Source organism: Lathamus discolor, unplaced genomic scaffold (genome assembly GCF_037157495.1).
Source record: "Lathamus discolor isolate bLatDis1 unplaced genomic scaffold, bLatDis1.hap1 Scaffold_1018, whole genome shotgun sequence".
NCBI lineage: Eukaryota > Metazoa > Chordata > Aves > Psittaciformes > Psittacidae > Lathamus > Lathamus discolor.
In genome coordinates this window covers 14,562-33,296 of record NW_027069107.1, presented here as the reverse complement: position 1 = coordinate 33,296, position 18,735 = coordinate 14,562, and the positions used below count along the sequence as shown (strand labels likewise).

Sequence of the window (18,735 nt, the reverse complement as noted above, 5' to 3'; positions counted from 1 at the left end):
GCGGCGCGCAGCGGGGCCCGGCGGTCGCGGCGTGCCGGGCGCGGCGGGGGGAATGCACCTGGCGCGGGGCCGTCGGGGCGGGGCGGGGCGAGGCGGGGCCGGGCCGGGCCCCCCCCCGGGCAGCGCAGAGCGGGCCCCGCCCGCCGCGCCCCGGGACGGCCCCCCCCGAACCCCGGCCCCGCCTCCATCAGGTGCAACCGGGCCCGACCGGGGCCAATCAGAGCCCCCCCGGGGGAGAATTCACCCCCCCCCCCCCCCAGGGCAGGGGCAGCACCGGGATGGGGGGCACAGAACCCCCCCCCCCCCGAACCTGGCTCCTGGGTGCCCCCCCCAACCCCTCCCGTGCCCAGCATGGGGCCCCCTCCCATCCCCTGCCATTGGGGGGGTAGAACCCCCCCCCCCGAAGCCTCATTCCCCCCCCTCTGCCCCACAGCGGCGCATTCCCCCCCCCCCCCCCCAAAACACGGGCACGGGCTCGGGGCAAGCTCCTTTATTGGTCCCGCGCTCGGGGTCGGGCTCCAGCGTTGTCTCCTCACATGGGCTTCGGGGGGGGCCGGGGGGCAGCACCCTGGAGGGGGGGGGGACAGCGTCAGGCAGGGCTTGGGGGGGTGAAACCCCATTTCCCCCCATACATGTAATAGATAATGTGTAACATAACATGTAACATATGTAACATGTAATACATAACATCTATAACATCTATATATATCCATCTATAACATTATAACATGTAATATATAACACGTAATACATAATATATAACACATATAACAACATGTATAACATATAATACATAATATATATAACATCTATAATATATATAGCATAATATATAACATATAACATGTAATATATAACATAACATGTAATACGTAAGATATATAACATATATAGCATATATAAAACATATATAACATATATATAAAACACATAATATATAACATATATAACATGTTATATAATATATAACATACAGAGTGTCAGCCAAAGCTATGGGGAGGAATTGGGGGGGCAGGAATTGGGGGGGGTGAATGAACCCCATTCCCCTCCGTATACATTTAGCATCAACCAGGCCTCAGGACAGGGCTGAACCCCCAATTCCCCCCCCCCCCCATTCCCACATCATCAACCAGGCCTTGAGGGGGGCTGAACCCCCCATTTCTCTCCCCCCCCCCCCCCCCCCCCCATGAAATGGGGCTCATCCCTCTCATTCCCCCAGCATCAAGCAGGCCTTGGGGGGGGTTTGAACCCCACTCCCCCCCCTGTACCTACAGCGGGGCGGAAGCGGGGCGGGGGGGTCCGGTCCTTGCGCGCCTCCCGCGAGCGGTTCCGCACCACCTTGCTGTGGATGGCGCAGCTCACGCAGTAATGGAGCTTCACGTAGAGCTTGGGCAGCACATAGGCTGTGGGGGGGCACCGGGGGTCAGCAACCCCCAGAGCACCCCCCCCGGAGCCACGTTATGGGGCTGGGGCTGCACTATGGGGCTGGAGTCCCCGCTATGGGGCTGGGGTCCCCACTGTGGGGCTGGGGCTGTGCTATGGGGCTGGGTCCCCGCTATGGGGCTGGGGTCCACACTATGGGGCTGGGCCCCACTATGGGGCTGGGGTCTGCACTATGGGGCTGAGGTCCCCGCTATGGAGCTGGGGTCCCCGCTATGGGGCTGGGTCCTGCTATGGGGCTGGGGTCCCCACTATGGGGCTGGGTCCCCGCTATAGAGCTGGGTCCCCACTATGGGGCTGGGTCCCCACTATGGGGTTGGGTCCCCACTATGGGGCTGGGGTCCCCGCTATGGGGCTGGGGTCCCCGCTATGCGGCTGGGGTCCGCGCTATGGGGCTGGGTCCCCGCTATGGGGCTGAGGTCCCCGCTATGGAGCTGGGGTCCCCGCTATGGGGCTGGGTCCCCGCTATGGGGCTGGGGTCCCCCGCTATGGGGTTGGGTCCCTGCTATGGGGCTGGGGTCCCCACTATGGGGCTGAGGTCCCCGCTATGGGGCTGGGTCCCCACTATGGGGCTGGGGTCCCCACTATGCGGCTGGGGTCCGCGCTATGGGGCTGAGGTCCCCACTATGGAGCTGGGGTCCCCGCTATGGGGCTGGGTCCCCGCTATGGAGCTGGGGTCCCCGCTATGGAGCTGGGTCCCTGCTATGGAGCTGGGGTCCCCACTATGCGGCTGGGGTCCCCACTATGGAGCTGGGGTCCCCACTATGCGGCTGGGGTCCGCGCTATGGGGGCTGGGGTCCCCGTTATGGGGCTGGGGTCCCGCTATGGGGCTGGGGTCCCCGCTATGGGGCTGGGGTCCCCACTATGCGGCTGGGACCATGCTATGGGGCTGGGTCCCGCTATGGGGCACACTCACAGTCGAAGACGCTCGCCTCCGAGATGTCCCTGACGGCCGCGGCCTCCACGATGTTGCGGATCACGAACTTCTTGATGGCCTTGTCCTTGGGCACGCAGCGGGCGCAGTTCGTGCAGCGAATGGGCTTGGACGTGCCCCGCGGCCCCCCCTTCTTGGCCCGCCCGTTGTTCCTCCGCTTCTTCGTCTGCGGGGGCACCGGGACCGGGGGGGGGGGGGAATGGAGCGGGCCCCCCCCCAACACCGCCGGCCCCAAAGGAGCCCCGACGGCAGCGCCGGGCGCCCAGGGCCTAGGGCAGGCGCCCAGAGTGGCTCCTCCCAGCATCCCCTGCCCCACATAGCCCTATAGCGGCCCCCCCGCAGCATCCCTTGCCCCATAGCCCCCCCATAGCCCCTATGGACCCCCCATAGCCCCTATGGACCCCACATAGCCCCTGTGGACCCTCCATAGCCCTTATGGACCTCACACAGGCCCCCCCCATAGCCCCTATGGACCCTCCATAGCCCTTATGGACCCCCCATAGGCCTCCCCATAGCCCCTTATGGCCCCCCATAGCCCCTATGGACCCCCCACAGCCCTTATAGACCTCACATAGGCCCCCCCATAGCCCTTATGGACCCCCCCATAGCCCCTATGGACCCTCCATAGCCCTTATAGACCCCACATAGGCCCCCCCATAGCCCTTATAGATCCCCCATAGCCCCTATGGACCCTCCATAGCCCTTATAGACCCCGACATAGGCCCCCCCATAGCCCTTATAGATCCCCCATAGCCCCTATGGACCCCCCATAGCCCCCTCAAGCCCCTATGGACCCCACACGTGCCCCCGCCCGCGCCGCCCTCACCATGGCGCTCCCGAGGCCGCGAAAGAGGGCCCGGCCGCCGCGCTGCCGCCCTTATATCGGTCTCCCTCCGCCCGGAAGCGCCTCCGCCACCGCCCCGGGGCCGCCCCGGCCCCTCGGGACCTCTCCGGGACCCCCAGCACCGGCCCGGTCCCGCCGCAGCGGCCACATCGGAGGGGCCCGGGTTGGGGGGGGGGGGACCGGGGCCCGGGGGGGGGCGGCGGCGGAGGGCTGGTTAAGGGACTACTTCTCGTTGTCGCAGCGGAGGGACCGGCGCTACGTGAGGTGTGAGACGTCCGGTGCGTGCTGCGCGTGACGCCATTCCCCTCCGAAGCGCCGTAGGGGATGCTGGGAGTTGTAGTCCCAGGGGCTCAGAGACCCCCATTGCCCCCCCCCCCCCATCCCTGGGGTCCCCACCATCATCCTGCCCCCCCCCCCCCCCCCCCCGGGCTCTGTGGGGACCCCCAGTGTGCCCCCCCTTTATGAATAGGGTTCAACCCCCCCATCCCTTAAAGGGGACGCCCCCCCAGTGTGTGTGTTTGCCCCCTTGGGGGGGGATCCCCCCTGTGTGCATGTGTCCATTGGGGGGGTCCCCAATGTGCCCCCCCAGTTACCCTGGGGGGTGCTCAATGCGTCCTGTCCCCCCCCCCCATCACCCTTGGGGTGTGTGTCCCACAATGACCCCTAGGGGGGGGGCAGTTCCCAACATCCTCCCCATCACCTTTGGGCAGCGGAGGGGGGGGGTCCCCCGTTGTGCGTCCTCCCCATCACTTTGGGGGTGGGGGGTGCGGGGGGGGGGGGCCGTTAAATTACTCGGGTTTATTTATAACAGACCTTCAGCCATTACAGTACAAAACTTACAGTAGATCTCGTTACACAAATAGGTACTTACAATATCTTACAGATACAAAAGCTCCTGGGGGGGCCGGGGGGGGGTCCAAAAGCGCCTGGAACCTCCCAAGCCAAGCCAACAGCAAAGCCATTAACGAGAGACAACTGAAACCCAAGGGAGGGAGCAATGGGATGTAAGGGGGGGGACGGGGGGGGACACGGGGCGGGGGGACACGGGGTATTGCACATCATCATCATCCTCATCCTCAGGGTTTGTTCTTCATCCTTCTGCTTCAAAATAGACATTTACAGAGTAAAGCGCCTGGAGGTGTACAAAATTCCTATGGTTGGGATTGGGGAATGCAATTCCGTCGGGAAAAGAAAGGAAAAGAACAAAACGCACCCCCCCCCCCCCAGTAAAGAACCAACCCAAGGGCGCTCCAACTGCAGCGCTTGGTTTGGGTTGGAAAAGCCTCTTTTTGGGGTGGGTTCGGGGGGTGGGTGGGAAGGGGGGGCTGAGCCCCAGTGATCCCCCCCCCATAGAGAAAGAGGGGGGGGTTAAATATATATCTAATAATAATAGTAATAATATTAATTAATAGCAAAAGGGGGGGGGGAACAGGGGCAACGGGAGCTGTTGCCGCGCATTGAGGTGGTTGCGTTGGTACAAAGGAACAGGCTTTGGTTTCACCTCAGGAGCCCCCGGGGGGGCTTTTATGCGTCCTGGGCCTGGGGGGGGGGGGGGGGGGGGGGGGAATCAAGGACCCCCCCCCCCCAAGGGGGTGGATATGGATATAAAGGGGGGGGAATGCGGGAGGGCACCGGCATCGGGTGAGGCCCCCGCTTCATTTTTGGTTCGCGGCTGCTTTCCCCTTTGGATAAGGGACCCCCAAAGGAGGGCCTGGGCCCCCCCCCTCCCTTCAATGTGTTCTGCCCCCCCCCCCCCCCCCCTTAAAGCCATCCCAAAGGATTGAGGATCCAAAGCTCCATGCTGGGGGTGTTGATACCCGAAGAGCAGTGACCCCTGGAGCACCGGGAGAGCCCCCCCCCCCAATCCCTTGGGAATGGCAAGGGGGGAAAGAGGAGGAGGAGATCCCATCTTCCTGCCTTCATTTACGGGGAGCAATATGGAATCTCATCCCCCCCATGCAGGGCTAAGTATCCGGCGGGGGTGGGGGGGGGACTTCAAATCCCATTGGGAATCACCGGGTAAATCCGGCAGCACCCGGAAGGGGGGGGCAGCAGCGGGTCCCCCGGGAGAGACTCATTAAAGCTCAGGGTGCAGCGACCCCCAAAACCGGGTTAAAGGGGGGGGGGTCACGGCTGATGGAGGTGGGGGGGGTCCCATAGAGGGGGGGGGGGTTAGCACCGATCTGAGGTTTGACCAAGGAAAGGGCTTGGAGCCGGGATCGGGATAAGAAGAGTCCCAGTGAGTGCGACTCTCAAAGGGCAGAAGAGATAGAAAAGAGCAACTCAAGAGCTCAATAAATAACAATGGGAGGGAGGTGTTTTTTCGGGGGGGGGCCCAAAAAAGTCCATTAATATTTAAATATAAAAAGGCAAATGGTTCCCAGCCCCCCCCCCCCGGGGGGGGGGGTTTGGGGTGGTTTTGGGCGTGATTTTTTTCTTTTTCCATCGTTTTTTGTTTTGTAGCCAAAATCAGTGCAAAGGAGGTAAAAAAGAACAACAACAGTTCCATGCCCGAGGGTCGGGAGGGAGGGGGGGCTGAGCGAGAGCCAAGGGATGGGGAGAACAGGGATAACGGGGGGGGGGGGGGGGGATTTAACCAACTTTGTGCTCGCCCCTCACTATGTGGGAGGAGAACTCGTACCGGTCCTGGCTGTGGTAGCCACAGATGTTGCACTCGAAAGGGTCTCTGAAGCCGTGGCAGCCCATGTGGATGGTGAACATGACGTGGTCCAGGAAGAGGATGCGGCAATGCTCGCACTTGAAGGCCCGGAGCTGCTCCCCGTCCTCGTTGAGCACCCTCAGGGCTTCTTTGGCAGCGCTCGGGGTGGAGCGGGCGGCCGGGGGCCCCTCCGGCACCTTGGGGTCCTCTTTGGCGTAAGCTGGGCTCTGGCGGCTGCTCCCCGCGGGCCCCTGCGAGCTCCGCTCCTCGTGGTTGCTCTCGGTGTCGCTGGAGTCGGGGCAGCCGTTGGGGGGGGAGCCGGCGTGCTCCCGGCCCCGGTACAGCACCGGCACCGCGTCGCCCACGTCGTCGTGGCCCTCGGCCACCTCCCGGCCCCCCGGCAGCTCCAGCCGGGCGGGCAGGGCCTGGAGCTGGGTGTAGACGGAGCTGATGACGGGGGTCACCTCCGAGATGCAGTTTGTGGGGGGCAGGCGGAGGCCGCGGAGGTGCTCCCCCCCCATCAGGGCTAAGGAGGCGCCATAGGAAGGGTCCAGGGGGTGATGGGCTGAGACCATCTCCACGTCCTTCTCGAAGCCGGAGCCGACGTCGAAGGGGAGGTCCGAGAGGGTGAACCTCATCTGCTTCTCCCCTATGGAAGCAGAGCGGGGTCACAGCGGGCTTTGGGGTCCAGCCCCTGGGTCCCGTGCATCCCCAGCACCATTGCGGCGCTATGGGGGGGGACGGGGATGGGATGATGACGATGACTCCCCTTTGACCCTCCTCATCCCCATGGGAATCCAACGGGAATCCCCTTACCCACGAACTTCTGGGGCGTGGAGCGCTTCCTCTTGGTGAGGCTGTTGGCCAGGCGGTCGATGAAGCTGGGCCGCTCGGAGGAGGGATGCAGCAGCGCCTCCGGCACCATCTCCAGCTCCCTCATCTCCTCCCCTGGCAAAGAGAAGGGAAAAGGCCACGTCAAGGCGGGCGCGAGACCCCGCAGCCGCTGCTCCTGCCCTCTGCCAGCCGGGATGGACGTGGGGAAAGGCTCCTCTGCTCCAGGCCCAGAGCTTACCCCGTGGGTGCCTCGGTCGCGGGGCGGCCGCTCCTCCCTTCTTCCTCGAGCTGCGCCCGCTCCTGCCGCTTTGGGGAAGAGGAGCCGGCTTCAACGCATGCAAGTGCCCCATTCCCGCTAGTCCTGGCGGCGCTCAGCCCATCCCGCAGGGATGCCGGCCTCCGGAAGCGGGGGTGAGGAGCAGGGAGGCTCCGGCATAGCCAAGCCTCGGGGGCTGCTTGCTGGCTCCCAGGAGCACCAAAAGGTGCTTCCAAGCCACTCAGTGCCCATTGCCCACTGCCCTCGATATAAGGAGCAAAGGTGGTGGGGGGGGGGGGTGTTTCCGTTCAAGGGGGAGTTTTCCATTCGGGAAGCTCTGGGATTCAGCTGCCGGCACGGGCAGGAAGCAGCCAGGTGCCCCTTGCAGAGCTTTGCGCCGTTCACCGAGCTCCGGGGCTCCCCCTTTTCCACCGGGAATGCCGATCCCTGTCCGCCCCCCCCGTGCCCCACTGACCTGCCTGGCTGGCCAGGGCCGGCGGCTCCGGGTGCAGGCTCTGCAGGTAGCTGTGGCACCGCTCCTTGTGCTCCTCCAGCGTGCTCTGCTGCTTGTAGCTGCGCCCGCAGTAGTTGCACTTGTAGGGCTTGCCCACGGTAGGGGAGGAGACTGCAAGGGAGAAAGGCAGAGCCGGGTTGGAAGCACCTGGGAAGGGCCGGGTACAGGCAATGGGATGGAGGAGCCAGCAGGAGAAGGGCTGCGGGTGCTGCTGGAGCACTGGAATCCATCAGGATATGGCCCAATCCCGCCCCTGCTTGGCTCTGCCCCCAGAAAGCCAGAGCCAGGTAACGGAATAGGTGGAACCCCGTTACACTGATGGGAAAGAGGGATTTAAGGCGCTTGGCATCCTTTGGAAAGGGCACGGATACAGGGATGCAGGCTCCAAGGGGCCAGGACCTGCCTGAACCCGTTTTGCTCTGTTCCGGCCCCGTTTTGGGGTGGTTCTGGGGTTTCCTGCAGGTTGTGCTGTGAATTGGGCTTCCCAACCCCTGCTCCAGCTCCTGCCCCGTCCATTCCCAGCTCCGGATGCTGACGCCGGTATCCAGGATCCAGGTGAGGAATCAATGCGGGGAAGCCGACGAGAAGAGCACTGGCCCGGAGCAGTGAAGGTGGGATTGCTCCACCCGCCTCCAAACAGGATTCCCAGGCAGGAATTCACTCCCAAATCCAACCACTTGGAAGCGGAGCCTCGCTTCCCAAATTCCACACCAATCCCCAAGCTCAGAGCTCTCCAAATGCCTCGGTCCTGCTCCTCCTAAACCAAGCAACAACCCAAATCCTGTGCTCGCGCATCCCAAAGCTCCCGCCCAGTGGCTGTGTTAGGACCTGGGATGGCTTTCCAAGCCATAGGGATACCCTGAAGTTATTCCCTTGGGATCCGGCTTGGGACTCAGGGCTCAATCCCGGTGTGGAGGCTCCATCTGTGCTCGCAGAGGGTAAGGAATGGGGTTTATGGTGGGGGGGAGGCTCCATCCTTTGCCTTGCGATCCGTGCCTTTTCCTTTCATTCCTTCCTCTGGGAATTCGCTCCCCACAACGTCCTGATGGACTCGGCCCCTCCATCACCTCACAGGAGCTCTCAGCCAGGTCCATCGAGGATCTTCCCCCCCCAAACCAGGAGCCATGGGAATGATCTCCCCAGGAGAGGCTGTTTACAACCAAGTACAAGAGAAGAGGAGCAGCTCCGGGATGGATTCCTCATGGATGGGGCCTCGGAGGAGCTGCGGCCTCTGATCTCTGCCGCGTTTGATGTGGGGTTGATCCGGAGAGCGCATCCTGCGAGATGAAAGCTCCTGCTCCCCATGGGGCTGTGCAGGGAAGGCAGAGGGAGGCTGAGCCGGGCCTGACCCAGCCTCTTCCCTCTGCAATCCCCATTAAACCGAGGCTTTTCTTAGTAACGAGCTCCCAGAAAAGCTCCTTTTGCTTGGAGATGCCGGAAGGACTCGTCCCAGATCCGTGCCTTTCCCTGAAGGCTTCCAGGAGACCCTTTCCATGCCGGGCAGTGGGGAGATGGCAGCTCCGGATGCTCAGCGAGGGGCAAGGTGGTGGCAAAGCCCAAACCCCATCTTGGGAGATGCCCCATTCCAGGCCTGGCACCCGGATTTCTCCCCAGCATCCCCTGGGAAGTCTCAGGTGTGTGCAGGAAGGAGAGGAACTCCCGAAAGGAAGAGCAAAGTGGGAAGATGTAGGCTTAAACCCGGAGCATCGCATCCTCTAACTGGGACTTAAGGGCAAAGGAGGCTTCCAGGCCAGGCTGCGAGGGGGGAGCAGGCTCCTGCTCTCCTGGGCACGAAGAGGCTCTTCAGGGGCTGGGATTCCTCCTTTGTGGAATCATTCCCATGTTCGCAACCATCCGGAGGAGCAGGAAAAGGCCCGGCAGCGCCACGAGCGGTACGGGAATGAAGGGATGCGATTGCCAACCGGAGTTGGCTTCGCTTCGGTTCGACTTCAACTCTGCTTCACTTCACTGCCCCGCCCAGGTCCCCATCAGCTCTCACATCCCGGAGCCAGAGGGTGGAAACCACAGCTCCCAATGTCCCATCCGAGCAAGGACAACGTCGGAGCCAGCCAGAGCAGAACCCCTCAGGCTGGGACAGGGCGCACCCAAGGGTGGGACCTCCCTGCTCTCCATAAAACCTATTAAACATTGATCTTTATAGGGAAGAGCTACCACAACCCCCAGGAATAGCTGGAATACGGAGCCCATAAACCAGGCACCAAGCCCAGCACGGGGGCAGCTGAAGCAGCACCGCGTTTGGCTGCTCTTGGCTGGGACCTTGCCTTCGAATCCCTGGCGTTTGGGCCCTCGTTCCGTGTTCCTCCCCATGCCGGTACCCACCGGAGTGTGTCCGGAGGTGCCCGGTGAGCGCATCCCGCCTCCGACAGGCGTAGTTGCAGAAGGGACACTTGAAGGGCTTCTCTCCAGAGTGCAGCTTGATGTGACGCAGGAGGTTTCCCTTCTGGGTGAAGGAGGCTCCGCACTGGTTGCAATGGAAGGGCCTTTCCCCTGTAAAACGGGAGAGAGGGGGTCAAATTCCTGCTGGGAACCTTTGCCCATCCTCACGGATCAGAAGCATCCCCAGCTCCAGCAGCAGAGAGGGAAAGCCTGAGGTTAAGGGCACTGGGGATGCACGGTCTGGTGCGAAGCATCCCTGCCCACGGCAGGGGCTTGGATCTGGGTGAGCCCAAGTTCCTTCCCAGCCCATTCTCTGGGTCTATGATGTGACCCCCAAGCTGGGGAGGCTCGGACCTGGTGCTGGTGGTTGGATGGTGATGAGGAAACCCCATCTACACACACTTCCATGGACCTTCCCTCATCACCACCACCTCATCCGTGACACCCTCATCTCCTGTGGTGCCACCAACCATCACCCAGGTACCACCAGCATCACACAGGTACCACCAGCATCCCCAAGGAACCATCAGCATCATCCAGGTACCACCAGCATCATGAAGGTACCACCAGCATCACTCAGGTACCACCAGCATCGCCCAGGTACCAACAGCATCCCCAAGGAGCCATCATCATCATGCAGGTACCACCAGCATCATGCAGGTACCACCAGCATCCCCAAATCACCACCAGCATCATGCAGGTACCACTAGCATCCCCAAGCAACCATCATCATCATCCAGGTACCACCAGCATCATGCAGGTACCACCAGCATCCCCGAGGTACCACCAGTATCCCCAAGGAACCATCAGCATCACCCAGGTACCCCCAGCAGCCCCCAAGCACCCCCAGCATCCCCCAGGTACCCCCAGCACCCCTGAGCCCCACTCACCCGTGTGGCTGCGCTTGTGCACCATGAGCACGTTGGGGCCGATGCAGACCATGCCGCAGATGTCACACTTCAACTTGCCATTGGGCAAGCGGATGCCACCGGGGGAATGGGGCTCCTGGCCCGGGCCATCGCAGTAGCCCAAGGGCTCCGAGAGGGAATCCTCCACGATGACGCTGTCGTCCTTGTCCAGCATCCGCTCGTCCTGGGCCAGCAGCCGGCTGCCCTCCTCGTCGCTGTACATCTCCACCTTGATGGAGCTGGCTGCGGGGAGGCACAAGGGATGGGAGGTGAGGAAGGAGCTGGGAGCTCGGGCACGAGCGGCCAAAGCCGTGCAGATGAAGCCCTCGGTGCCATGGGGGTGGCCTTGAGCCTTGAGCATCTTCTCCATCCTAAGGCTTAAGTCCTAAAGGGAACGCTGGGATGTGGGGTGGGATTTGGGCGCGAGGAACTGCTCACCTGGATCACACCAGGTCAGGGGCTGGTTGCACTCCCCAGAGCACTGCTCCTGTAGGAAAAGCCCTGCATTTCCCTGGATTCAAAGGCACTCGGGCTTCGGAAGCAAAGACTCCGAATTTCCACCCTCTGGAGCAGGAAAGGCTCCAAGAGCCTCACGCAGGTCTCTGTGATCCCATCTCCATTGCTCCCAGGAACCATAGGGAAAGGATGGGACCCTCTGGGTACCAGGAATCCCAAGAAAGCTCCTGTGGGATGAGGGAAGCGGATGCAGGGACCGAGGGGAGGGGAAGCAGGGACCAAGGGAAGGTCCAGCCAAGGGCAATGAGAAGGCAGAGGCGGGAGGAGAGGGATTCCTATGGAGGGAGAAGTGGTGCTGGGACCCCTTCAGCCTTCAAATGATCCAAGTGGGAAGTTTCCTCCTTGAAGCCATTGCCAGGGAATCCCTTTGGGATGCTCCCAGGATGGGGACAGCGGCTCCTCCTGGTCCGTGCAGGCTGGAGGAGGATGATGCTGGAGTCGAGTGGGATGCAGGGCACCCGCATGGAGTATTTACAGAGTCTCTTTAACGCTCAGATCCTTGTTTCTCCCATTGGAAGCAGGAGGCTCTTCCCGATCCCTTCGGAGAACGGTGGGCACTGGAGGAACCGAACTTCACATCCCAAAGGAGCAGCTTCCAGCCCTGTTGGGGCTCGATTCCTGGGGCTCATCCGGCTCTTTGTGAGAGCTCCAACACTCCCCCGCATCCCGGGATACACTGGGAAACCTCGGCAACATCCCGGCCTTTAGAAGCTTGGAAGGGGGCGGGCTGAACAAGCTCTTCCCATCGGCTGCGATGGGAATGCTGCTTCCCGGGAAGCTTTGGGTCTCTTACCGGGCACGGAGGAGGTGGGAACACCGCAGCAAGAGGCTCCCAGGGCTGGGAATACCGAGAGGAAAGCTCCTCTGCCTCCCTGCCTCCAACGGAGCGGGCAGGAGGGCTCCGGAGCAGGGGGGATTAGCGAGGAGCAGCAGCATGGAAGTGATTCATCCGTGCCTGCGGGAGCTCGATTGCCGGGTGAAGAGCCCAGGAATTCCCTGGCTCCCGGCCTGCCCTTTCTGGATCCCGGGGCACACAAATGCCTTCCCTAGGAGGCTCCCAGCAACCGGAACCGGGCCCTGGCACTCGGCGCCTGTTTGCTGAGCCCTTGGCCAAAGGCAGTGCCGGAGGCTGAAGCATTCCTGCGGGTGGGAGCAGGATGGGACCGGAGCCACTGCGCTCCCATGGGAGCGCCCAGCGGGATGCTCCTCGCTCAATGGGGTGATGTTCGCTAGGTTGGGGGGGGGGGGGGCGGTTCTCTTCTCCCATTCCCTCGGGAATGCTTTATCCCGGGGTACAGAGGGGAGGCCCCGCTGTGCGATCCCGCTGCCTGCACCCAGGTTACACAAGGCAGGGCACGGCACCAGCCGGGAAGTCAAATCCCATCAGAGGCGAGAGCATCCCCAGCATCCCGGTGCTGCCGGGCAGGGGGGGGCATTGTCCTCCCGGGCCACGTGCTCCGGCTGCCGGCGGGCAGAGAGCTCAGCTCCCGAGTGCTTTTAGAGGGCAAGGGGAAAGCAAAGCGCGAGGAATAAAAGGGGGGAAAGGAGGGGGCTCGGTCTTGATGCGATCACTTCCGAAAGGGAATGGCTGGGGGGCTCTTTCATCCCAGCTCCAAGGCTACGGAAAAGCCTCGTGCTCCAGAAGCAGGAGGGAGGAAGCCACGGCAGGGCCGGTGCCTGCGTCAACCCATCCCAGCCCTGGTGCCACCGGTGTCCGTGGACACGCGACACCTCGAGGGTCAGGCCCACAAGGAACGGCCCCGGTTCCTTGGCATCCCCATGCCAAGGGGTTTATCCCGGTGGGAAGTCACTGTGGGCTGGGGCAGTGCTGGGACTCACCACTGAGCGAGCGGCTCGGGGACGAGTGCTGGCTGTTGGGGGTGCTCACGGTGGGCCCCACGATGGCCGAGCTGAATTCCTTCTCCAGGGAGGAATCCCCGCTGCCTTTGGGAAGAGGGAGACAGCAGTGAGCGAGGCCCCAGATGTTCCTTTGGGATGGGGCTGCTGGAACCCACGTTTGCCAGGGGCATCCTCACCCCGTGCTCTGCCCAAGTCCCTTTGCCTATAACAAACTGAGAATTCCCAAGCAGATCCTTACGGCTCCGGGAAGCCAAATCCACCCCATTGAGCCCTCGGGCCCCCACAGCGGCACCTTCTGAATGGGACCCCAGCGCCCCATAGCTCCATTGGGAAGAGGTTTCCTCTCCTCCTGGGATCACATTGGGATTGATGGGGACCCTTGCCACGCTCGAGCTCATGGACAGGTTATGGGGCTCACAGAGGGACCGAGCCCCCACACTGCTCTATGGGCTGGTGGGGGGGCACATCTTGAGCAGCAACCCCAAAGCGCTGCTGCAGGGGGTGGGAGTGCCCCACATCGCATTCACCACCATGGGCATCCCCTCTGCTCCCTGCAGGCCCCTATGGCTCAGCCTGGAGCGCTCTGCCCAGCGCATCCCCTCATCTTCCCGGCTCCAAGTCATTCCAGGCTCCTCCTCCCCCCCCGCATCCCTGCATCCTGTTGAATTCCCCTCCTTGTACCTTGCTGGAGATAGCCTGGAGTGTTCTCACAGCCAACTCCTTGGAAACAGCGCTGGAGCCCCGGCTGCGTGTGCATGTCTGCGTCGCTGGCAGGGCGCACGCAGCCACTCACCTTCCAGGAAGAGCAGATTCCTGGAAGCCAGGGAAAACGAGCGTCATTTTACAGGCGGCAGCACGGGGAGAGCGGGAATGCCGCCGGGAAGGATGCTGCGCGCAGGGAGAGGGTACCGGGGCTGCTCTGCCCCCGGGGCTCACCGACATGGAACGTCGAGGGGAAAAGGGGCATTGGATGTGTGCAGGGAGAAGCTCAACAACCTGGAATGCCGGTGGGAATAGGAGGATGTGATGCGTGGAGGGAGAGGAGCAGCATCCCAGCGTCACCCCACTCACTGGGATCCGATCCTTTGGCAGCGGGATGGGGATGGTGGAGTAAAAGCAGCTCACACTGAGCACCCCCCCCAGATGCAGGGACGTGTATCCATATGGAATAACACGCACGTAAGGACTGACCTCAATGGCAGCTCCCACCCCACAGCAGGACCAAACGGGGAGCCAGGGCTCACTAACACCCCCCGCCCCGTGATGCTGAGGGCAGGAAGAACGGGTTCCACATCCCATTCCCAGCTCCTGCCCATTCCCAGGTGCCGGAGAAAGGAGCCTCAGGAAGGAGGAAAACCAAGTTCAATTCTCCTTGATCCCTTTCTGCTGCCCTGTTTTCAGCTCCTTTGTGAGCCAGCTTCATCCTCAGATCCCAAAGGAGCCCTCTCATCCTGAAGGAGCCCCCTCATCCCGAAGGAGCCCCGGTCTCAGCACCAAGAGCTGATCCTTCCCGAAACAGGGAAGAGCTCCTCTGCTCCCCACAGACCTCAGGCAGGACCCCCTCAGCTGGGATCGGGATCAGACACCAGGATACCCCGGGAAGGTGGGAGCTGACGCCTATCCCAGCGCTGGGAGCCCCCAGCTTCCCTCTTCACACTTGAGATCCCAGGAAATATTGGGTCACGATTCCTGTGCTCCACAATTCCCACAGGGAAACCCGCTGGAAACTCGGCTGTAGCCCCGTTATCCCAGGAGCTCTGCTCTTTGCATCCTCAGGGCCCCATTGCCAGGCTTCAATCCTTTCCCTATGGATGAGCTGATCCCTGTTTTCCTTCCCCGATCCCAGGCAGCACCAGGCTCCACTCCCCACATTCCGAAAGGAAAAGCATGGGGAGCTCCCGCAGCGCCGCTCTTCCCCTCTCCCATCCTTTCACTGTTCCCTTTCCCTCCCTGGAAAGCTGCATCCAAGAGGGATTCAGGCTCTTGTGCTCCAGGAAGCTGGGAGCAGCCGCGTGGAGCAGGATCAGGCACATCGGGATCCTCTGGGATCAGAGGGGATCCTCGGGGGAAGGAGTAACTTTACCAGGGTGGGCAGCGCGTCCTGGCATTCCCGAACTGTGCCAGGCCGCCTGCGCTGATCCCATTGGATCCAATGCACTTCCACAGGGAGCTTCCTCCCTGCTGAGCTGGATTCACTCTAATCCCACTCTTATCCCAAGCAAAGGTGTTTCCCATCCCAGAGATAAGAACAAATCCCACCAAAGCACCCGGGCCGGGTTCCTGCAGGACACCAGATAAGCTTCATCCCTATCAGTATCCCAGAGTTCCCTATGGACACTGGGGCTGTGATCCCAGCACAGCTGATTTCAGCAGGCTGGGATCCAGGGAAGCTCCATCCACGCATCCATCTCCTGCTCTTCCGAGATCCGTGGGTGAACTCCCAACTACCTCCAGGGTAACAACACCAGAGGGACCTTGGAGCAGCTTCCAGGGGGATAAGAAACAGGGAAAGGGGCTTTGGATCCAGGATGGAGGGACAGGACAAAGGGAATGGCTTTAACCTGCCAGAGGGGAGACTGGGATGGGATCGGAAGAGGAATTTTCCCTGTGAGGGTGGTGGGACACGGAATGGGGTCAGCGGGGAAGCTTTGGATGCTCCATCCCTGTGCAAGGGAGCAACCTGGTCCAGCGGAAGCTGTCCCTGCCTCTGGAATTGGACGAGCTCTAAGATCCCTTCATCCCAACGCATTCCATGGCTCTCTGATTACACCACGGACACGGTGATGTTGGGACCACCTCAGTGGCAGCAGCCAGGGGATGACTTAATCCCAGAGGATGAGCCTGAGCATCCCAAATCCATCAGGATCCCAACGGAGCCAACACGACACCTACCGGAGATGTAGGATCGCCCATTACAGTCTTCGATATCCATCTTGAAGGGATTTTGCTGGAATGGAAAGCAGAGCACGGTCACCTCCTGCCCTCTGGGACACAGGGAATCACACCACAGGGAATGGGGAATGTGCCCAGCTCCCCCTGGGATAAGGCTGCGATTTGGCTTCAGTCCCAAACCCGCCCCGTTTTCCAAGCAGGAATGGGGCTCAAGTAGCACTGGAGGGGTTGGAACTGCAGGAGAACAGCTGAAGCCAGTGAGGATTTGTCTCCTTGGGAAGGGAAAACCAACGGGATCCGGAGCCGCAAGAGATGGAGACACCAGGATACAGACATCGGGATACAGAGCCCTCGACCCGCTCCCAATCCACAACTAAAAGGTGCCTCATATCCCAGGCGCCGAGGGAATTAACCAGGATTCAGGAGCCGCATCCTGGAACAGCGGCACCATTCCCTTCCCTTCCCTGCCATCGGAAGGAAAGGGAGCATCCCAGCTGCGGAGCATTCCAGAGTTCCCTTTCCCACTATTAACTTCATGGGATGAAGTAACTGAGGCTGGAATCAAAGCAGCCCCGCACTGATCCCTATGGAGCAGAGCCCTGGAAGAGCCGGGCGCAGCGAGGACCCGGAGCAGGGCCAAACCCCCATGCTCCAGGAGCACATCCCTGTCTCAGGCCTTTCTTCCCGGCTTTCCGGAGCAATCATCCCACTGGGAATGCTGCGCTGGAAGTAGAGCAGGGGGAGTGCCCGAAATAAGGCTTTTTCCCTATGGAAAAGAAATCAAAGGCCTCAGAATTAGCCCAGATGAAGAAAGCTCCATCCCGGTATCCCGGTGGGATGCGACTTGGGAATGTCCTTCGAGCAGCGAGAGGCTGCAGCCGGGAGGTCCCTCCCGTGGCCAGGAACATCCCAGAGGTGGGAATTCTCCCTGCTCCCGAGCTTCTGTCCCTCTGCACCCAGGTCTGGATCCGGCTGGAAGCAAAGTGGGATGAGCCGGAGCTCGGGATGAGCGCTCGGAGCCTCCTGCAGGGGAAGGATTAGTCAGGGCTGGAAAGTGGCCTCATCCCAGTTCCAGGGTTTTCCGACGTGAGGATGGGTTTTTCCACCTCTGAGGAATGAAGCGGCTGCTCCGAACATCGGGAATGCTGCAGGCTCCAGCGCGGGGACCTTCCCAAGGGATCGTGATGGGACGCGACGCCGCAGCCGAGGAGGGTTGATCCGGAGCGAAGCAGTGGGAGTATTCCCAGAGAAATTCCCGGCTCCCAAACACCCTCAGAGCGCGTCTGAGGCAGCCAAAAGCAAGCGCGGGGTCCTCCGGTTATCCAACGGATCCCGTATCCCACAGAACAGCCCCGTTCCGGGGGCCTTACCCTGGGAATTGGGCGAATCCGGCTGCAATTCCCGATGCAATTCCCGACCTTTCTATAAAGGGAGGAGCGGCTGAGGGAAGGAACCCCCCTGAGGATGCGGGCCAGGCAGCAAAGCGGGAATGTGATTCCTCATCACCAGTCACTGCTCCCGGCTGGAATAGCGCTGGCTCCGCAATGGACGCATGGATACCCCCGGCTTGGGAAGGCAGCTGCTGGAAAAGGCCCAATTCCAAAGCAGGGATTTGGATCCCAAACCAATCCAGGGATCTCTTCCTGCGTGTCCTTAGGAGGGAAGCTCCTGCTCCCGCACGCTCCGGGTCGGACGGAGCCCGGGACAGACGCGCTGGATCCTCAACGCTCCCGAAGGCTGGAATGGATCCTCCCGGGGCTCTGCCCTCGGATCAGCCCAGAGCCCGCGATTCCCATCGGGAGCAGCGCCCGATCCCGAGTTTCCTCAAGTCCGTGGAAGCAGACTCCGGGATGAATCCCGCTTTGCCATCCCGGCCGGCCGCAGGCTCCAGGATACGGATCCAACGGGAATGAGCTCACGGATGCCAGCGGGCAGCATCTTCCCATCGCTCCCCCCTCATGGCCAGATTCCGCATGGAGCAGAAGGAAGCTCCCGGCTTCGGCCCGCAGCACCCGGGACACCGGCTCCGCGCGTCGGGAATGCGCTCGCAGGGAGTCAACGCCGGGAACGCGTCCAGAGCAGGATCCAGCGCTGGGAAACCCCTGCCCGGGGCCGCCACCTCCAGCATTCCAGAGCGGGACGCACTTGGAAGCGGCTCCCCCCTTCCCAAGGAACCATTCCCTGACCCCCCCCATCCCAACCCCACATCCCATGGCCGGGGGGGGGGGGGCAGGACACGATCCAATCCTATCCACAGCCATGGAACAGCGGCCGAATTCCAACGGGATCCCTCCCCCCCCCCCATAATGTCCCGGGAGACCCCCTTGGTTGAGCCCATTCATCCTAAGGGGGGGGGGGGTTAAAGACCCCCCCAAAGGGGGGCAGATTTGGGCCTCCCCCAAAGGGGCCTCGCACCCCCCCCCCCGCGGGACGCCCCCAACCCGGAGCCGCCCCCCCCCCCCCCCCCCCCGCGGCCCGGTCACACCCCCCCCATGCCCCCCCCCGCCCCCTTCCCGTTCCCCCCCCCCCCCCCCCGGCCCCGCTCTCACCGGCGGGTGGGGGCAGGGCCCCCCCAGTTCCGCCCCGGCCGCGGGGGGGGGTCACGGGCGCGGCGGCGGCGGCGGCTCCACCTGAGGAGGGCCCGGGCCCCCCCCCCCCGCCGCCCGCCCGCCCGCCCCGAG

At 62.3% G+C, this 18,735-nt stretch overlaps 2 protein-coding genes across 5 annotated transcripts; both read right to left on the bottom strand.

The window, feature by feature from the left end:
* Positions 1–475: 475 nt before the first annotated feature.
* RPS26 (ribosomal protein S26) lies at positions 476–3,218 on the bottom strand. 2 transcript variants are annotated; one of them, XM_065664233.1, is made up of 4 exons: positions 3,201–3,218; positions 2,357–2,540; positions 1,273–1,403; positions 476–568 (listed from the first exon to the last, which is right to left on the bottom strand). In XM_065664233.1, the coding sequence occupies exons 1-4, from the start codon at positions 3,201–3,203 to the stop codon at positions 533–535; spliced, it is 354 nt and encodes a 117-aa protein (XP_065520305.1). In that variant the 5' UTR covers positions 3,204–3,218; the 3' UTR covers positions 476–532. The 2 variants fall into 2 exon arrangements, with proteins under 2 accessions (XP_065520305.1, XP_065520304.1); XM_065664232.1 differs by lacking the exon at positions 3,201–3,218 and having other exon boundaries at positions 2,357–2,693.
* A 783-nt stretch (positions 3,219–4,001) lies between these two features.
* On the bottom strand, positions 4,002–18,735 carry IKZF4 (IKAROS family zinc finger 4). Of its 3 annotated transcripts, XM_065664236.1 has the most exons (10): positions 18,604–18,735; positions 16,055–16,109; positions 13,844–13,975; positions 13,142–13,246; positions 10,769–11,029; positions 9,822–9,989; positions 7,443–7,592; positions 6,694–6,825; positions 5,860–6,526; positions 4,002–4,350 (listed from the first exon to the last, which is right to left on the bottom strand). In XM_065664236.1, the coding sequence occupies exons 2-10, from the start codon at positions 16,092–16,094 to the stop codon at positions 4,335–4,337; spliced, it is 1,671 nt and encodes a 556-aa protein (XP_065520308.1). In that variant the 5' UTR covers positions 16,095–16,109; positions 18,604–18,735; the 3' UTR covers positions 4,002–4,334. The 3 variants fall into 3 exon arrangements, with proteins under 3 accessions (XP_065520308.1, XP_065520306.1, XP_065520309.1); XM_065664234.1 differs by lacking the exon at positions 4,002–4,350 and having other exon boundaries at positions 5,438–6,526; XM_065664237.1 differs by lacking the exons at positions 4,002–4,350; positions 13,844–13,975; positions 16,055–16,109; positions 18,604–18,735 and adding an exon at positions 11,225–11,273 and having other exon boundaries at positions 5,438–6,526; positions 13,142–13,191.

What these genes read in the sequence shown, in the direction of transcription:
- IKZF4 (XM_065664234.1), bottom strand. Translation starts at nt 16,094, where the DNA reads ATGGATATCGAAGACTGTAATGGGCGATCCTACATCTCCG. An exon ending in CCCGAGCCGCTCGCTCAGTG is followed by an intron (nt 11,030 to 13,141) that starts GTGAGTCCCAGC and finishes GCCTCCCCGCAG; the next exon opens with CCAGCTCCATCAAGGTGGAG. An exon ending in CACGCCCCAGAAGTTCGTGG is followed by an intron (nt 6,527 to 6,693) that starts GTAAGGGGATTC and finishes CTGCTTCCATAG; the next exon opens with GGGAGAAGCAGATGAGGTTC.
- RPS26 (XM_065664232.1), bottom strand. Translation starts at nt 2,678, where the DNA reads ATGCTGGGAGGAGCCACTCTGGGCGCCTGCCCTAGGCCCTGGGCGCCC. An exon ending in GGAGGCGAGCGTCTTCGACT is followed by an intron (nt 1,404 to 2,356) that starts GTGAGTGTGCCC and finishes GCCCCCCCACAG; the next exon opens with CCTATGTGCTGCCCAAGCTC. An exon ending in CGCCCCGCTTCCGCCCCGCT is followed by an intron (nt 569 to 1,272) that starts GTAGGTACAGGG and finishes CCCCCCCTCCAG; the next exon opens with GGTGCTGCCCCCCGGCCCCC.